At 38.8% G+C, this 16927-nt stretch overlaps 4 protein-coding genes across 6 annotated transcripts; 1 reads left to right on the top strand and 3 right to left on the bottom strand.

Moving 5' to 3' along the window:
• Positions 1-821: 821 nt before the first annotated feature.
• LOC103433156 (sterol 14-demethylase-like) lies at positions 822-3993 on the top strand. 2 transcript variants are annotated; one of them, XM_070815153.1, is made up of 4 exons: positions 878-938; positions 1050-1138; positions 1299-1791; positions 2818-3993. In XM_070815153.1, the coding sequence occupies exons 3-4, from the start codon at positions 1321-1323 to the stop codon at positions 3814-3816; spliced, it is 1470 nt and encodes a 489-aa protein (XP_070671254.1). In that variant the 5' UTR covers positions 878-938; positions 1050-1138; positions 1299-1320; the 3' UTR covers positions 3817-3993. The 2 variants fall into 2 exon arrangements, with proteins under 2 accessions (XP_008369614.1, XP_070671254.1); XM_008371392.3 differs by lacking the exon at positions 1050-1138 and having other exon boundaries at positions 822-938.
• Positions 3994-4079: 86 nt separating this feature from the next.
• On the bottom strand, positions 4080-6397 carry LOC103433157 (peptidyl-prolyl cis-trans isomerase FKBP19, chloroplastic). 2 transcript variants are annotated; one of them, XR_003769822.2, is made up of 9 exons: positions 6093-6397; positions 5895-6011; positions 5391-5476; positions 5225-5275; positions 4995-5075; positions 4861-4905; positions 4722-4777; positions 4539-4622; positions 4080-4458 (listed from the first exon to the last, which is right to left on the bottom strand). XR_003769822.2 is itself a non-coding variant. In XM_008371393.4 (9 exons), exons 1-9 carry the CDS (start codon positions 6268-6270, stop codon positions 4363-4365), a joined length of 786 nt encoding a protein of 261 aa, XP_008369615.1. In that variant the 5' UTR covers positions 6271-6397; the 3' UTR covers positions 4080-4362. The 2 variants fall into 2 exon arrangements, 1 of the variants encoding a protein (XP_008369615.1); XM_008371393.4 differs by having other exon boundaries at positions 4539-4614.
• Positions 6398-8099: 1702 nt separating this feature from the next.
• Positions 8100-11442, bottom strand: LOC103433158 (uncharacterized). The gene is made up of 7 exons (XM_008371396.4): positions 11173-11442; positions 10788-10959; positions 10521-10570; positions 9555-9855; positions 8986-9174; positions 8708-8890; positions 8100-8537 (listed from the first exon to the last, which is right to left on the bottom strand). Exons 1-7 carry the CDS (start codon positions 11361-11363, stop codon positions 8292-8294), a joined length of 1332 nt encoding a protein of 443 aa, XP_008369618.1. The 5' UTR covers positions 11364-11442; the 3' UTR covers positions 8100-8291.
• Positions 11443-12686: 1244 nt separating this feature from the next.
• On the bottom strand, positions 12687-15605 carry LOC103433160 (probable beta-1,4-xylosyltransferase IRX10). Its single transcript, XM_008371397.4, has 4 exons — positions 15124-15605; positions 14046-14434; positions 13578-13819; positions 12687-13466 (listed from the first exon to the last, which is right to left on the bottom strand). The coding sequence occupies exons 1-4, from the start codon at positions 15218-15220 to the stop codon at positions 12953-12955; spliced, it is 1242 nt and encodes a 413-aa protein (XP_008369619.1). The 5' UTR covers positions 15221-15605; the 3' UTR covers positions 12687-12952.
• Positions 15606-16927: the final 1322 nt, after the last annotated feature.

The raw sequence follows: 16927 nt of genomic DNA, 5'->3' as shown, positions 1-16927 counted from the left end.
CTTGCCTGATTTTGATAAAGCGGAGACAAAATGTTTGAACCCGAGGTGCTGATAGTATTTCGGGCAAATAGCATTCTACTTTATTGGTAAGTAAAATGTCATAAGTTTGATAATATAGTCCACTCCACCACCATTTAGGAAGAATTAGTCCACTCTAGGACTCCTTAGTCCTTAATGTAGATGATATAGTTTGTCTCTATTAAAAATTAGTAAAGGTCACACTCTGTGTGTTGAGAAATATAATATTTGTTTTTATTTTTTTTATGAAGGGAGATATTTGTTTTTAACAAGTTGGCACGCATCTCAAAAAAATAGGGGATGGCAGTTAGGATAGAAAGAGAGAGAGAGAATGACTTGAGAGCGTATTGATAAAGTGACACAATTGTGAGTTTTAGAAAAAAAACAGTAAAAATTTGTTTGTATTAAATTATCTTAATGGTCACGTTGTTCTCTTTTCTAATATCTCCTTCAGTTTGTATTAAAGGGTATAGTAGTAATTTTATTAGTTTTTTATTGACAAAATGTTTTAGTAGTACATAGTTTAGATAATGGGAACTTTAACGAAAAGCTCCCGGTACTGTTCACTTTAATGAAAAACCATATTTTTATACTAAAAAGTCAATCATGGTACTATTCACTTCACTCCTTATTTTGTCCTTATCGTTAAAACTTAAAGTTTTCAAACCATTTTCATTAGTCTTCCTTTAGATAATTTCTATTAAAAAGAATAATATTTCAACTCAAAAAAAAAAGAAGAGAATAATAATAATATTTTTTCCAACAAAAAATAGTAAAATAATATTTGAAATATTTGTAGTGGAAGCGGACTATCCAGAGTTGTATATAATAACTCAGTACCTCTCACACTACTCGACCAGAGTTTCGGGTCTTCACTGTCCTTCTCCTCCTATCTTTTCTGCCTTCCAATCTGCAATCAGGTACGAAACCCTAATTCCCTCTTTCTTATCCCAAATTCCTTCGTCATTACCTTCTCTCATGCATTGTCGTTCTGCTTCAGTTTTTCATTAATCTGATGCATTTTTAACCAGGTTCTGGTTTCCTTTTCACTCCTTGATTGTTTGGTTGCCGGGAAAATGGAAGCTCTGATTCAATTTTCCCGCAACCTGACGGACGACTTGTATAAATTCGTTTCTTTGTGCTCAAATTTAGATCTACTCGAAATTTACTGTTAAAAGTTGTGAAATTTCTGTTGTGTTTTCGTTAGAATTGGTGGTGAGTGGTAGTGTTAATTTAATAGCTGCTAATTTTCTGCGTTTCTGTGTGAACTTTGCTGTTAGGTCCCTGTAAGTGGACCAAATTATGGTGACAATGGATATGGATAACAAGCTTTTCAGTGTGGGGCTGATGATTTTGGCCACTCTGGTGGTGGCCAAGCTGATCTCAGCGCTTATAATGTCTCGATCCGGGAAGCGTCTTCCTCCGGTGGTGAATACGTGGCCTGTGTTGGGAGGACTGCTCCGGTTCTTGAAAGGCCCCATTATCATGCTTCGTGAAGAGTACCCGAAGCTCGGGAGTGTGTTCACATTGAATCTGCTTAACAAGAAGATCACTTTCTTGATTGGTCCTGAGGTTTCTGCCCACTTCTTCAAGGCCTCGGAGGCTGATCTTAGCCAGCAGGAGGTATACCAGTTCAATGTGCCCACTTTCGGCCCTGGAGTTGTGTTCGATGTGGATTACACGGTGAGACAGGAGCAGTTTAGGTTCTTCACGGAGGCTCTCAGGGTAAATAAGCTTAAGGGATATGTGGATCAGATGGTTACAGAAGCAGAGGTTAGTGTTTCGGTTGAAAATCATCGTTTGATTTGGAATTTTGCCCGTGTTGTTGTTTATCTGATTGCTTCAGCCTTCAACTCGTTTAGTAATTTATTTATGTTTCCAAAAGAGAAGATACTTTATATTCTTAAGAAAGTAGCAATATGAAATGTGATCTACGGCACAATTCTCTTCCACTCGCCCAAATAGTATCCTGGGACTTGCAAGTTTTGTAAGGAACTTTGATTGGAATGAGAGTCCTTAAACCAGATATTTTTCTCTTTCCTTAATGTTAAATTTGATTAGAAAGATAAAACCGTGGCAGCTAACCTGAATTTGTTTTAAACTGAAAGGACAGTAGTGCTTTACGAGTCTCCCATGAGCTTGATTCACCTGGGAAGATTTCTCTGAGTCTTATTTTATATTTTCGTGGGGTAGTCATTTTCAAGTGTGGGCAACTAGCATTGCGTGCTCATCAGGATATTTTACTTTCTTTTCTGAATTTAATCAGATTCAGATTGTGCAGACCACATGTCAAATATATGATTGTTTCTTATGTGAGAGGAAAATGTACGCATTATAGACCCTTTCCTGAAAAATAGAAATAAATAAAAGGAATTAGTATGAACTATGAAGTGACTTAACAGTGCTTAAATCTTCAAGGAAAATGGAAAAATATGTGTGTCTGTGTTTTGGGGAACTTTCCGGTGAGTAAAGATGGACTATGTTCTAGTTGGTTCTTCAATCATGCTGTGTGATTCATGTTGCGAGTAGCCCTCAGTATTGGCATAGTTATTTTCATTAACTTCTTGTACAAAATATGTATCGCAAAGGGCATGGTTAGTTTTTCCCTTTAGGTTTCTCTGAATCTGAAAGGAAATAAAACACCCCAAAACATCAATTAGATGCAAGGGACGACTGAAGCTTTCATCATTTCCTTCTATAGTATTACTCAATCTAAATACACAAATGCTTGTGCTGTTTAAATTGTGCATTGTTTCTTGTCCATGATGTTAATTCTTGTCTTCCAACTGTACTGTGCAGGATTACTTTTCCAAGTGGGGAGACAGTGGCGAGGTGGACTTAAAATATGAGCTGGAGCATCTGATCATATTGACCGCCAGCAGATGCCTTTTGGGTCGAGAAGTTCGTAATAAGCTCTTTGATGATGTTTCCGCATTGTTCCATGACCTTGACAATGGCATGCTTCCTATCAGTGTCATCTTCCCATACCTTCCCATCCCAGCTCACCGCCGCCGTGACCAGGCCCGAAAGAAGCTTTCAGATATCTTTGCAGAGATCATAAATTCCCGTAAGCGTGCTGCACAGTCTGAGAATGACATGTTGCAATGCTTCATTGACTCAAAGTACAAAAATGGCCGACCAACAACTGAATCTGAGGTCACTGGCTTGCTCATTGCTGCTCTCTTTGCTGGGCAACACACTAGCTCTATCACTTCCACTTGGACCGGGGCCTATCTCCTCCGTCACAAGGAGTTCTTATCTGCTGTGTCAGAGGAGCAGAAAAACATAATGAAAAAGCATGGAAAGAAGGTTGATCATGATATACTGGCAGAGATGGATGTCCTGTATCGTTGCATCAAGGAAGCTCTCAGATTGCACCCTCCACTGATCATTCTGCTGCGAAGCTCGCATAGTGATTTCAGCGTAAAAACCCGCGAGGGGAAGGAGTATGATATCCCGAAGGGGCACATAGTAGCCGCGTCACCATCTTTTGCCAACCGGCTTCCTCATATTTACAAGGAGCCAGACACCTACGATCCTGATAGATTTGCTGCTGGGAGAGAAGAAGACAAGTCAGCAGGGGCATTCTCATACATCTCGTTTGGAGGTGGCAGGCATGGATGCCTTGGTGAGCCTTTTGCATACCTGCAAATAAAGGCTATATGGAGCCACCTGCTAAGAAATTTTGAACTGGAGCTGGTATCGCCATTTCCCGAGACGGATTGGAATGCCATGGTTGTGGGTGTGAAAGGAAAGGTGATGGTGCGGTACAAGCGTCGGGAGCTTTCAGTTGAATAATGGCAATGACTTTTTGGGTGATCTGCGGGTTTAAATAATTTGTTCTCTTAGGTTGTTTTCGGTCGTCGATTTTCTTCCTCGTTTTGCAATTAACTGTTGATGATTTGCACTTTTATTAGATTATGGATCTTGTTTAGTGCCATTAATTTATGATGAAGATTGTAGCTCTTAACAGAACTTTGGATTTACTTCAACTCTCCGGCTAGCCGTACTCGTTCGAAGTTCTCCTCAGCCCAAAAAAAGGGTTACATGTATACAAGAAATTAATGCACAAATCCAGCTTAAATTGTACACTGTAATCCACCACTATACAGATATACTGCATGAAAAGTTAATTTTACAAAAAGCTTATCAAATAATTGTGAACTCTTTGACTTCGCAGAAATGAAGTTTCTACTTCAAATCTGATGGTATTATGGTAATCCGTCAACTTTCTCAGCTAATCGATATTTCTGGCATCCGGAATAAGAAACTCTACGATAAATAAGCCGTATTTGTTAAACAGCTAATCGATTTCCTGTGAGAAACGTTGAATTTGAAAGGAGATCAGTTTGGTATGATCTTGATGAGCTCAATATCGAACAGAAGAGTCTTGTCGATCAGCCCTTGGTTCCTCAGCACGAAATCCAAGGCTCGTTGGCCCTGTAACGCGTGAACATTGCACATTGTAAGAACAAAGCGGAACTGGATTATATGAATCGGCAGAAAGACATAAGATTTACCGAAAATGTTGTCGGCCTTGGGCCACTCTTGTTGTAGTCATTGTCTGGATATCCCAATTCCGGGGGCACTATGATCCTGCATCACTGTGAGCTACATTGTGAAATTTGCAAATAACATTCAATGTAACCACTTGAAAGTTCCTTGAGCAAATACAACGAGCTACGGAAAAGAATATGCAGCACCTTCTAATGCCTCCAAGAGCCATGCCTGTAATGGATTCCTCAAAAGCTGGTATTACCTGAAGATAACCACGTCATCATTAGAGGCCACAGATCAGAGCATTCAAGATTGTTTCGTTCGATTGGGTCACAAATTTCTCACCTCTTGAGATCCTACCCTGAATTTGAAAAAGGCCTTGTCATCACCCTGCATTTGAGAAACCGTGGAATGGAATCTGTTAATCGGTTAGTTAAGCTTAGGCAATACCAAGTTAACCGATGAGAAGTATTCCATACCTCAAATGAACCGCCCTTTGTTTTATTTCGAGCTTCAAAGATACGTCCATAATATCCTATGGTGTATCCATCCCAATCAACCTGAAATCCATCCAATCAACCAGAAATATGCTCAAACGTTTGTATACGACAGAGACAAACTCATTGCACAAAATTGGCTTAATCCTACACAGAAACCCTAGCAACATGTGAAAGCTTGAAAGTGTGCACTCGGAGAATGAGTGGTATACCACAACGGTCTCTCCCACCTTCGGTTTGGGGCCATCTCCTACTCGCAAGTCCTGCATTCCTTCTTAGATAAATCATTCAACGAAATAACTAAAGCAAACTTCGGAGAGCTGGAAACTCAATAAAAACAAGGAGGCTAAACTTTTGTATGTTCCAGTAGTAGTTAACCTTGTACTGAAGACCTGATTCAGTTTCCGTATAGTCCGGATAACTCATTTTCGACTTGCCATAGTCCTTCCCCCTAAGTGCTGGCACTGAAAGTGGTTCCCAAACATTCACAAATGCAACAAACAATGTGAGAAAAAGCAAAAGTACATATATATCTCTCGTCGCATGATATGTCTTATGCCACTCTCTCTCTCCTCAAGTGACACACTTGTGCATGTCTATCTCATCACATGATATGTCACGTGAGGAGAGAGATACGAACAACAGGATATACACTCGTTGCACTCATACAAATATATTATATATATGACTATGACTTATGAGCATGGTTATTCAAGGACGGGATTTCGACACTCCCCGTATTTTTAGCCATCCGCACTCGAAACTGAATAATTTACGATGTTATGTTTTGGCACTCACAGTCACAGAAGGATTGCAGAGGCTAAAACAGGAGAGTGTCAAAATCGCTAACCTTTCGGGCAATGGAAATAGGAAATGACTCACTGTCAGTAAACTGAGACGCGAGGGCAATTACGTCCTTTGAAGCATTACAGAAAGCTGCAGCCACCATGCCAACCGATGAAAACACAACACTTCTTCGCTCGATAAGAATGCTTCCACCTTGATCAAAGATTGAAAATTCATTCAAAATTTGGCCAATTTACGAATTAAAAATAGATATTCCATGGTTGATGTACTTACCGCCTGCACCTGAATCGGAAAACTTCTCCGCTTCAGGAAGAAGATGAGATTGGGGTCCGCGGCGTCTCTGGCGCATAGAAGGGAAGTTTAGCACGAAACGACGTATCGGGGTTGAAGATTTTCCGACGGGTGAGGACGGAGGCCGCGGTGGAGACCGGACGGCTGAGATTGAAGACATTGTAGGTGTGGTGGCAGGTGCTACTCGACTAGGGAGAGAAAAGGGTGGGACTGTGATGTGGTGACTGGGGAACCAGGGAATGCGTTTCGCGGCAAGATAACAGCCTCAACTTGTCTGGCTCAACCCCTCTATTTTTCATTTTTCTTTTCTCCTTTAAATTAAATTAAAGAGTAAATTGTAGCAATGATCATTCAATTAAAATTCAATTACCATTGGTCCCTTCATTTATCAAAATGTGTAGTTATAGTTATTTTCATCAATTTCGTCAAAATTTTGTCAAAATAAGTTATGTTGGAATAACCATTTATATAATTAGGGTCCCTCAACTCATCAAAGTGTGTAATTATGGTCATTTTCGTCAACTACGTCAAAATTTTTGTCAAAATGAGTTATATTGGAAGGACCATTGCTACAATTGGGTTAAAATTAAAGGATCATTTCTCCAATTGAATTAAAGTTGAAGACCAATGATAATGAATTTTGAGTTGAGGGATCATAGCTGGACTTTTTGATGAGTTGGGGGACCAATGGTAATGAATTTTTAATTGAGGGACCATTGCTCCAATTGAGTTAAAGTTAAAGGACCGTAACTACAATTTACTCTTAAATTAAATAATATGTATATAATATTAGTTCTTTTTTTCTTTCATGTAATGCTATAAATAAAAAATTCAATATTAAATTATTATGACTAACCTATTGCTTGAATTAATCAGCACTATCTAATTTTATTTGGACGTGTAACAAAAATAAACATTTACCAAGTTTTAGTTTTTTTTTTTTTTTTTGGCTGATTTAGACCAGACAGTTAGATCAAGGTGTTCGCCACTTGTATTAAGTTCAGTTTTCTTTCCTTTAATCGAATAATATTGTCAATCAAAGTAACAGTCACGAATAACATATTTCAACAACAATTCAGATTGATAATTCAATAACATAATATTTTTCTAATTATGTGTATTTTCTTTCTTCCCTTGGTACATAGTTCAACAAGAGCGTTTACTTTCGATGAAAAATGAAATGAAAACAAGGAAGTCCATACACTGTATACTTGAATCTCTCCATTAGTTTGAAGGTAACCTAAAATTCGGCAATCGGATTCAAGAATTTTAGGACTTGTTTGGTATCCTATTTGAAATTTTTTATCATTTCTCAAAATATTTTTTAAGAACATTTCTTGAAAACAATTTTCTTTAAGACTCAAAAACTTGATTGATTTGTGATTTAAAATTTTTAAATTTTACGATTTAAACTAGACAAATATATTTAAAAAGAGGGGGTCGCAAAAGAGGGAGAGAGATGAGAAATGAAAGTAATAGATGATTGAAGGAAAGAGAAAGAAGAGTGAGGATCGGACGAGACAAAGAGGAATAGGAGTGAGAGAAAGAACCGAGAGAATAAAGAGAGCAGATTGGAGGAGAGACGAAAAAAGTAAAAATAAAAATAAAATAAAATAAAAGATGAGAGAGAAAGAAGAAAAGAGAGATAAATTTGGAATGAGAGGGGAGGAGAGACAAAATAAATGAGTGAGTTTAAGTTTAAATACTTTAAAAACTCACTTTTTATGTTTTTAGATAATAGACTATATTTTTTTGTTAGTCTCGAGTTCAGTTTTTGAAAATAGTCATACCAAACAAGATTTTAAAACATAAAACCTAAAACTTGAAAATTGTTTTTGAGTTTAAAAAATTAGATTCAAGTAGAGTACCAAACAGACCCTTAAGCTTCGCGGTACAATTTGCGAGCAAAAATGGAAAATCTTGCCGAGACTAACGCTGAGCATCATCTACTTGATGGCCCATGATTCTCAAATTCAAATGAAACGAACATTTCGGAAGGTCTACTAGCTTCACTTTCATAGAGTGGGGGAAGGAAAAAGAAAACAATGCCAAACCCCAAGTGCAAGAGCAAAATGTAACCAACTTTAACGTCTTACAAAGCACCCGGCTAAATTTACAGGACGACAACCCCCACCAGCTTTATTCAACTCATACAAGTACTTCTCACCCACATCTTGCATCTTACAGACTAACCAATTTAAGAGAGTTGGCCTTCTCTTGCAGGGTGTCTAGCAGGCTGTCGAAACTCTTCTTGAAAGAATCCACTCCCTCAATTTCGAGTTGGTTCCCAACATAGCTCCAGTCGATGCCTAACTTCTCCAGTGCACTGTATATGCCTTCAGCCTCGGATACATTTGAATCAATTGTCCTTGAAACTGTGCCGTGGTCGACAAATGCTTGGAGAGCTTGGTCTGGCATGGTTGAAACCTACAAAAGGAAAGTCAGCATCAAATATTAAGCAATATGAATCAACGTTGACATGGTAAAATTTCAATCTAAAGTCTATTTAAGCAAGTAATATATCGTTGCAGATGTAAAACCATAATAATAATAACCATCAAGCACCGGAAATCAGGTTGGACTACAGGATGGCTCACCGTGTCAGGGCCTATGAGAGGAGCAACATATAAAGTATCGGGGTAGGCAGGATTCTTGACGCTAGTTGAGGCCCAAAGCAGCCTCTGCTTCTTAGCACCTTTTTTCACCAACGCCTCCCATCTAGGGCCAGAGAATTTCTTCTGGTAGAGTTGGTATGCCAAAGCAGCTTGAGCTACTGCAGCCTGAAACAGTGAACTCATCACGTTAGCAAATCTCAGCTTCAAGGTTTTTGTTCATGATTAAAAAACAAAGAGTTGAACATCTGATTTTGATTTACCTTTCCTCGAAGGTCAAGGGCCTCTGGAGTTCCAATCTTTTCAAGCATCTTGTCAATGAGGGTGTCCACCCTACTGACAAAGAAGGAAGCAACACTTGTGACTCTGGAAAGGTCACTTAGTCCAGAAGCCTCAAGGCCATCCAAGTAAGCATCAATCACCGCCTCATATCTACTGAGTGAGAATATAAGCTGTGGGGACACATTAAGAGAAAGTATGAGTTAACACTTCTATAATAAGGGAATTGCAATCTCATTATATACTAATAGTTCAGTAAAAATGAGAGATGATGCCACCTTCCCTTGAAAACTTCCTCTCATTAAAAAGGCCCAACAAGAACAAAGATCACTTTGCCCGCAAGAACTTATGACAACTATAGCGCATCACGTAGATTTCATTTACACTATCAAAATAATCACCCATGAAAAGCCCAACCATACCACAACACAAACTTATGTTCTAATCAGACGCACTTTCGTAAGACTTTGTCGGCCACCTATTCTTAGTAAAGTTCAAAGCATTTCACCCCAAAAAGAGGAAAAAATAATAAGTATAGTAGAATTGCACTTACAGTCACATTGACACTTATGCCATTTGCAATAACTTCCTTAATTGAAGGAACGCATGGAGCAGTTGCAGGAATTTTTATGTAGACATTAGGACGGGCAACTACTTTATGCAGCCATTTTGCAGCATCGACAGTCCCTTGAGTGTCATCAGCAAGTCTGGGAGAAACTTCAACAGAAACATAACCATCACCAGCATCAGTTTGATCATAGATTGACTCAAAAAGTTTGCAAGCATCTTGAATGTCCTTCACCACCAGTTCCCAGTATGCACTTTCAATGTCTTTTCCTGAATGTACAAGTTCCCTGCAAATTCCATTAACTTCAGTTATTAACATATGGACAAGGGGCGTCAAGGGGTATGCCGATTACAAATTTTCAACTTTCCCATCCGAGACGCCAAGAGCTTATAACCAGAAACTCAACAGAGTTCCATCTGCAAACATTCTACATATTATTTCTAATGCGGTACGATCCTCTACTAGCACAACTGATAAATCTATAAAGTCCAATAGATTATACACGCCATTCCACTTAAAAATACCCCAACTACAACCCCTTATGTTAAAATTCCTTTGTCCCACATCGGCCAGAAGGCTTGAGAACAAGCCATTTATATAGAATTACCCCACTCTAACTAACACCGAGGCCTTTTGTATTAAAACCCCACACCTGATGGATTGAGCAGGTGGCCAAGTGGGGACAATATCGGTATTTTTGGAGTGGACCCATGGCCCGTCTACCTGAAATTTAAGATGAATGGGGGGCTTGAGAACAAGCCATTTATATAGAATTACCCCACTCTAACTAACACCCACTCTAACTAACACCGAGACCTTTTGTATTAAAACCCCACACCTGACGGATTAAGCAGGTGGCCAAGTGGGGACAGTATCGGTCTTGTTGGAGTGGGCCATGACCCGTCTACCTGAAATATAAAACCTTCCGACGAAGAAAAGCATTGAAAATACCTGAATTGATCGTTGTAAGCATTTGAAGTTGAGATTGCTTTCTGGAAAATCTGCAATCATACATTATATAGAGTTAGTTATATCAGATTGCGGATAACACACTAAAACTGCAAAAAGACATGCTTAAAGAAATAATACTCGGCTAACATTTTGACTGTTTCACTTCCAACCCCATTTCTCATTTGATCTCAAACCAATAAAAACATCATCCATGCATGTCAACACATTAAGTAAGGTTCAAAAAACAAAAAAGAAACGAGTAATCACCGCTGGGTTACTGGTTACACCTCGAACCCCGCTTGCGATGAGCGGAAGCAGATCCGTCACGGGCCGGCAAAGGTTATCATACCACGGACTCTGCCCTTCCTTCTCGTACAGATCATGCAGATACGTTCTCTTCACCGGACTTCCATTTCCATCACTCTGAGAACACCTCACCCTACCAATAAAAGATCAAAAAAATAAATAAACAAACTTTTCGACTCAAATTTCACAATCAATCAGCAACCCAGAAGAGTAAAGAACACAACTTTCAACTTTCAACACAAAAAATACAAAATCAAGCAAATGAAACAAAGCTCAAATCCAGCTTCTCATAAAAAATTAAAAAAAAACCTAGACAATATGCAATCGGAAAAAGGGGGAGACTTACACCAGAGAGCCCCGCAGAGAGGGCTTGCTTCGCACGGAGAGCTTGGAGGAGGAGAGTTTGGAGTTGAAGGTGGAGCCGGGGGTGGTGAGGAGGCGGATCAAACACCTGGGCTGCGGCGTTCTGGGGCTGAAGGTGGAGGACAAGGAGGAAGCAGGGGTGGGATTGGAGAGCTTGGAAACGGAAGCCGCCATTCCTGGATCACAGAGAAGGGGGAGAGAGTGGGGGGTTGGTGAAGACGCGAAGACTGATTGATAACTGAGGAAAGGGCCTTTTATATTTATTTACGATACCAACGAAGAAATTATTTTTATTTTTTATTTTTTGGCGTTAAATATTTAGAAAAATTAATGAAAATGTTTAGAAAATTTTGAATTTTAACGATAATGATAAAATAAGGGTAAAGTGAATAATACAAAAATTAAATTTTTAGTGTAAAAAAATAATTTTTAGTTAAAATAAACAGTACAAGAACTTTTCGTTAAAATTCTTTAAATATTTTTAGGTGATTTTCTGTAGACTCGGAACGGCAGGTTGAAGACAAGGACTCAATCGCGACGATGGGAACAGTTGCTAGTGACTAGAGCTTTTGGTGGCTAGCTGCTGCGTGGCTTTCAATCTGCAGGTGCCAACGCTTACTCAATAATGACGTCATTTTCCTTTTTCTACTTAAAAATATGAGTAATGCTACAAATATCATACTTTGAAAATTAAAGAATATAAAAGTTGATGGTTGATTTATTATACACACGTTGATAAACATGCTTATTCGTGTTGGTGACACATCATTTAGTTTGCAATTTGATTTAAAATTTTTGATCTCCCTAATATTACTCTAAAAATATTAAGAGAAAATAAGTAGAAAAATATGTAGATGTCGCGTGCAAGTATATAACTGTACATGAAAAAGAAGCCAATTTTGAGTCATATTGTGCAGAAATTGGTAATATTTGAGAAGCCGCTATAATTGAAGCTGGACTTTCAGGTATGTCGACCATCCATGTTCGTTCAATGTTTGAAAAGGAAAAGCACGATTGGCTGAGGAACACTCAATCCGCACTATAATATTTAATTACTATGGTATCCATTATTATGTTAAAAAAACGTTCAACCCCTAATTATAACGGATCACAACTAAGCGATGTCACCAGAATAAACATTGTCACACTCATAATCGCAGCCATGCGGATTGTGGATGTGGTAGGTAGAATAGAGCTTTGAAGGTTGGACATAATTATAATCTAATTACAATTAGTCATAGGGCCAAAATGGAGTCGGGGTTGGAGTTGATTCGCCAAATATTTTACCATAATTAGTTGCTTGACCCCATCAAATCCGACCCGACCCTTGGGACAGCGTAAGGGCTGAACTAATTTGTTATGGTGTGGAAGTCTAACACTTAGCAGTGCGATATTTGTTTGAAATACCGTCAGCATTTTATGAGTAACTCTTACTCCCCACCGACACTTTAAAATACAAGTAAGTTTTTGTGTCATGAATCAACAGGAGGACCGATCTGTCAAGTAAAATTGTAGATTCAGAGTACAGCAGCACCTGTACAAAATTCATTAAACAAGAAACTCAGTTTACGTTTTTGAGTACAAGGCAGCACATTCTCAATTTGGTACAGTGGGACTGGACAAAACACAAGACAAAGGCACAAAGAAATCTGAGGCATCAACGATTCGGCGATATTCGGGTCCCAAAAGCGTCTGCTCAGTGCCAATACCTATACAAAATTCAGCAGCATTCCGAAAGGAGAAGCAAAATGGTAACACTTCCCTTACCAAGGTTTCAAGTCTCCCACTGGACCTGCTGTCCAATTCAGAACCTTTTCATCATCCTTCATGTAAACACTTTGATCATGGGGCAGTTTTCGCGCTAGCCCGTTTAGTATCTGATGGAAAGCATCCCCTGGTTGTGCAGGTTGTGGGAACATCATCGCCCATTTCATCGAAGGATTCGCCAGCAATCTTTGTTTCCTTAAGATTACTTCTGGTGGAATAGAAGTGAGGATTGTGTCCAGGTTAGGGACATCTTCCTCAGCAACAAAAACACCGATTTCTTCCCATGGGATAGCATCAGCAAAGGGCAGAACAATGTCGTCGGCTATAATAACAGGGATGCAGCCAAACACCACTGCTTCAACTAGCCTTGGACTCCAAGGGGCCCAACCAAGAGGACATAAACAGAATATAGATCGTTGCATGTCTTCGTAATATGTAGTTGGATGGTCCGTGGAGATATCAAAGAGTGGATTGTTCTTGAAATTTTCCCAAACAGCTGCCCTTGCACCTCTGTTAATCAATTAAAAGGGTTAATGGATGGATGTAAGTCTTAAGTCTAAGTTGACATGAAAACATGTTATATAATTTCAAAGGGATAAAACACTTTCCAGACAAACATACCTTGCATAGTAACCACCTTCAGGGTCATTATTAATGTCATAAAATAGACCACGGAAGTAGACAAAGATGGACCGTGGAGTTTCTTGGGGAATCAGGTGCGTCTGCATTTTCTGTGGTGGAGCATATGGAGGAATTGTGATTGAACCGTCCTTCAAGCATACGTGGTTCCGTTGTCCAAACGTCTGAACTAAGGTGGCACGCTGGAGTAACGGAAGAATCCCCCGTTTAATGGCTTTCTCTTCCTACAGAATGCCAACATATTTAGACCACATGTTAGTCGCGGCTCGTACAAGTAACTTTCTGTTACTTCTGCAAATAATGATTCGATTGGAATGGATGAAATTTTTTGTGAGGTTTTGTTGACAGAACTACAAATTCATGCAAACTTATGTTCCAACACAAATTGCTTTTCTTTAACGGTTTAACCCCCAAAAAATCATGGTTACTTATGAATTTGAAGGGTCTTACCTGGTAATGAAAGCAGGCTCCAAAGTCATGGGGAACAACAAAGAAGTGATTAGCTCCTTCCGTTCGATTCCAATAAGGCCAGTTTGTAGAAATGAGCTGTATTGCACTTCTCATCATCCGTGGTGACTTGAAGGGCAATGGCAAGCCAGTGGGGGTGAGGTCACAAGTAGGGTAGATAGGAGTATAAAACCAATCTGCTTCCTCCGGATTATGGGTTCTAACTGGGCTGGATAAGAGGAACCGATGCATATAGATCTCAGCAGCAAACATATGGTTGAGACATCTCGGGTCTTTCTGAAGGATTTTCTTGTTGTATTTGCTAGGTAGCTCATACACATAAACCTTCAACCTTCCAACTGGATTATCCTCCAAGACATCACCAGCACTTCCTGCATCATTCTTCCATTAAGTCAATCGGAAACAACAATGAAAAAAAGGGATCAAACAGAATAAAATGCTTATGGAACATAAATTTAAAGCCATTCACAAGAATCCTTCTTCTTACAGTTCATCTTTCCAAGAACACAACTGGGTTCCCCTCTTATCCAATTTCCATGCATAAATTGTTAATCTTTGATGTAATGAACAATCACATTATTAGTCTCTCTTATACAAGTTACAGTATGAACCCCATATAAAATTCAAATGTAACCCTCTATCAACTTGGGCAGACGTGGACCTACCCACGTCGCCTAGCACATTTTTCTCCCCCTATGCACCGTGTTCGAATTTTCCCTCCCGCAGTTTAGATTAGTTTAAAGTAGATTACCGCTTGAATCAAAAAATAAAACTCCTACTCAACTGGGAGCTAATCAAAACTAGTGTCCCCAAAATAGTCCTACAAGTAAATCCATCAAGAGAAATGCCAAAAATACTGATCCTTTTACTATCAGACAAAGCAAAATTGCAGAATCACTCAGTTTCCACATTTCTTATGAACTGTGACTAAATCGGAAATAACCGAAAGGGCATTTCTTCAAACACCTGACAGCCTACCAATGACACCTTGTATAGCCAAATGTAGCAAAAAGGAAGCTGCTTTGCAACTAATTGGAAGTAAACATCAAGAAAAACATACCCGAAATCCGCTCTGTTCTTACAGTCTGATCAGCTCCAACTCCACAAGCAAAACCACAAACAACAAGAACAGCAAGAACCCACATTTGCGATCTCATTTTTTACCCAGCTGAAAGTTCAAAACCCAATCTTTGAACCCTAAAATTCGACCAAAAACCGAAAGAGGTTTTCGGGTTTTCGTGTCGAAGGTGCTGCAATTGCAGTATATATGAAGAGTACATGATGGGTGGGAGGTCGTGTGGGTAGTAGTTGGGGAGCTTTCTTAGACTACAGGTTTTTTGAAAATGGAATAAGAAATGGAGGGTGGAGGGTTTGAGGTGAGGATCGAAAGGGAAATTCAGGGAGGAATTGCTTGAAGAAACAGTGAAGACCGTATCGGCATTCATTTTCTGAAACTGTAGCAAACAAGATGTACAAATCTATGTGGGTTTTTTTTTGGTCATTCAAATATATGTGGTTAGTGAAAGCTGTATTTGTTTTGCCGGTTTGATGGCAAGTCCATTTCACAAGCAATAAAGCGCCAACGCTCTGCCATTTTTTCCTTTATTTTATTAAATCCACCAATAGACGACAACTTCTTTGGCCCTTCTAGAGATTGCGAGTTCCCGTGCTCTCCATATACATGGGTTTTTCTTTGCTGATTGCTCTTGTTGTGACAATACGAAGGAAATCAAACGGTACCTTTGTTCTTAACAGAAGCGACTAGAGTGTTTTATCACCGAGAATGACCAAGTACAAAATGTGTCGGATGGGTATACGTTCTCCAGTAATCAATCTCATGACCTAAGAGAATTCGCACAAATTTTAAATATTTTTAAATTCCTATCTGTCACAAATATGATACAAGTGATGGATGTAGCACCGATGCCCTCATAAAAGCCATCGCAACCAGCGAGGTCATACAATCGCCAAAGCAACACAAAACCAACTTGTTCTAGCGGTACAAACAAAACATAAAACTAGAACGAAATTGAAGTAAAATCGATAACATAATTGACGACGTGTTCATAAAAAAGACGAGGGGACAGAGGTGACGGGAGGCGTGGGTAGCAGAAACACATTGCTTGCCTAGCATTAGTAAGAACAATACAAACGGTAACTTTGATTATAAAACTGGAGTTCATAGTATGATTAAACATCTAAAAGTTTATAATTAAATAGTATAAAAGAAATAACACTAACTCCACATAAAAGATATTTTCATCCCCATAAAAATTGGCTTAAAAACTCAACCATGAGATCATAGCTCAAATCTTCAATGTTTGGACTTAGTTGATGATTTTGTGCTTTTGAAGCTATTCATCGGTAATGGTGTCTAGCTTTAAACAGTGTTTTGCATATTGCTCAATGTTCTTTAAAGATTTTGAGATTGAAAAGAATAGCTTGATCCAACTTTGGATGGCTTAAGGATTGCTCCAATCTCCATAATATAAAATTGGAGATTGAATAATCTATTGGGGAGCTTTTTTTTCAAAATGTTACAAAGGATGGCTAGCTATGACATTATTACGAAATGCATGATGCAAGATGTTGTGCATGATCTCGCACAACTAGTGTTGAAGAGAAAGTTACTACAATAAATTGTAGGGTTAATAACCACAACTCAAATGTTAGTTAGGTTGTTACTCAGTTTGTTAGGGAAGTTACCATTGTATAGTTTTTACTTTTCTAAAGTGTAAGTATAAATACCCTCATGTAACTTATCAATATTCAATCAATGAAATATCAGCATTCTCAATATGGTATCCATCACCTAAGTCCACCGACCTTTGATCCTATTTTCCTGGAAAATACTTTCCAGCTTT

The sequence above is a fragment of the Malus domestica genome, chromosome 16, assembly GCF_042453785.1.
Source record: "Malus domestica chromosome 16, GDT2T_hap1".
Lineage (NCBI taxonomy): Eukaryota > Viridiplantae > Streptophyta > Magnoliopsida > Rosales > Rosaceae > Malus > Malus domestica.
The sequence above is the reverse complement of the archived record's forward strand: the minus strand, read 5'-3'. Positions and strand labels throughout refer to the sequence as shown.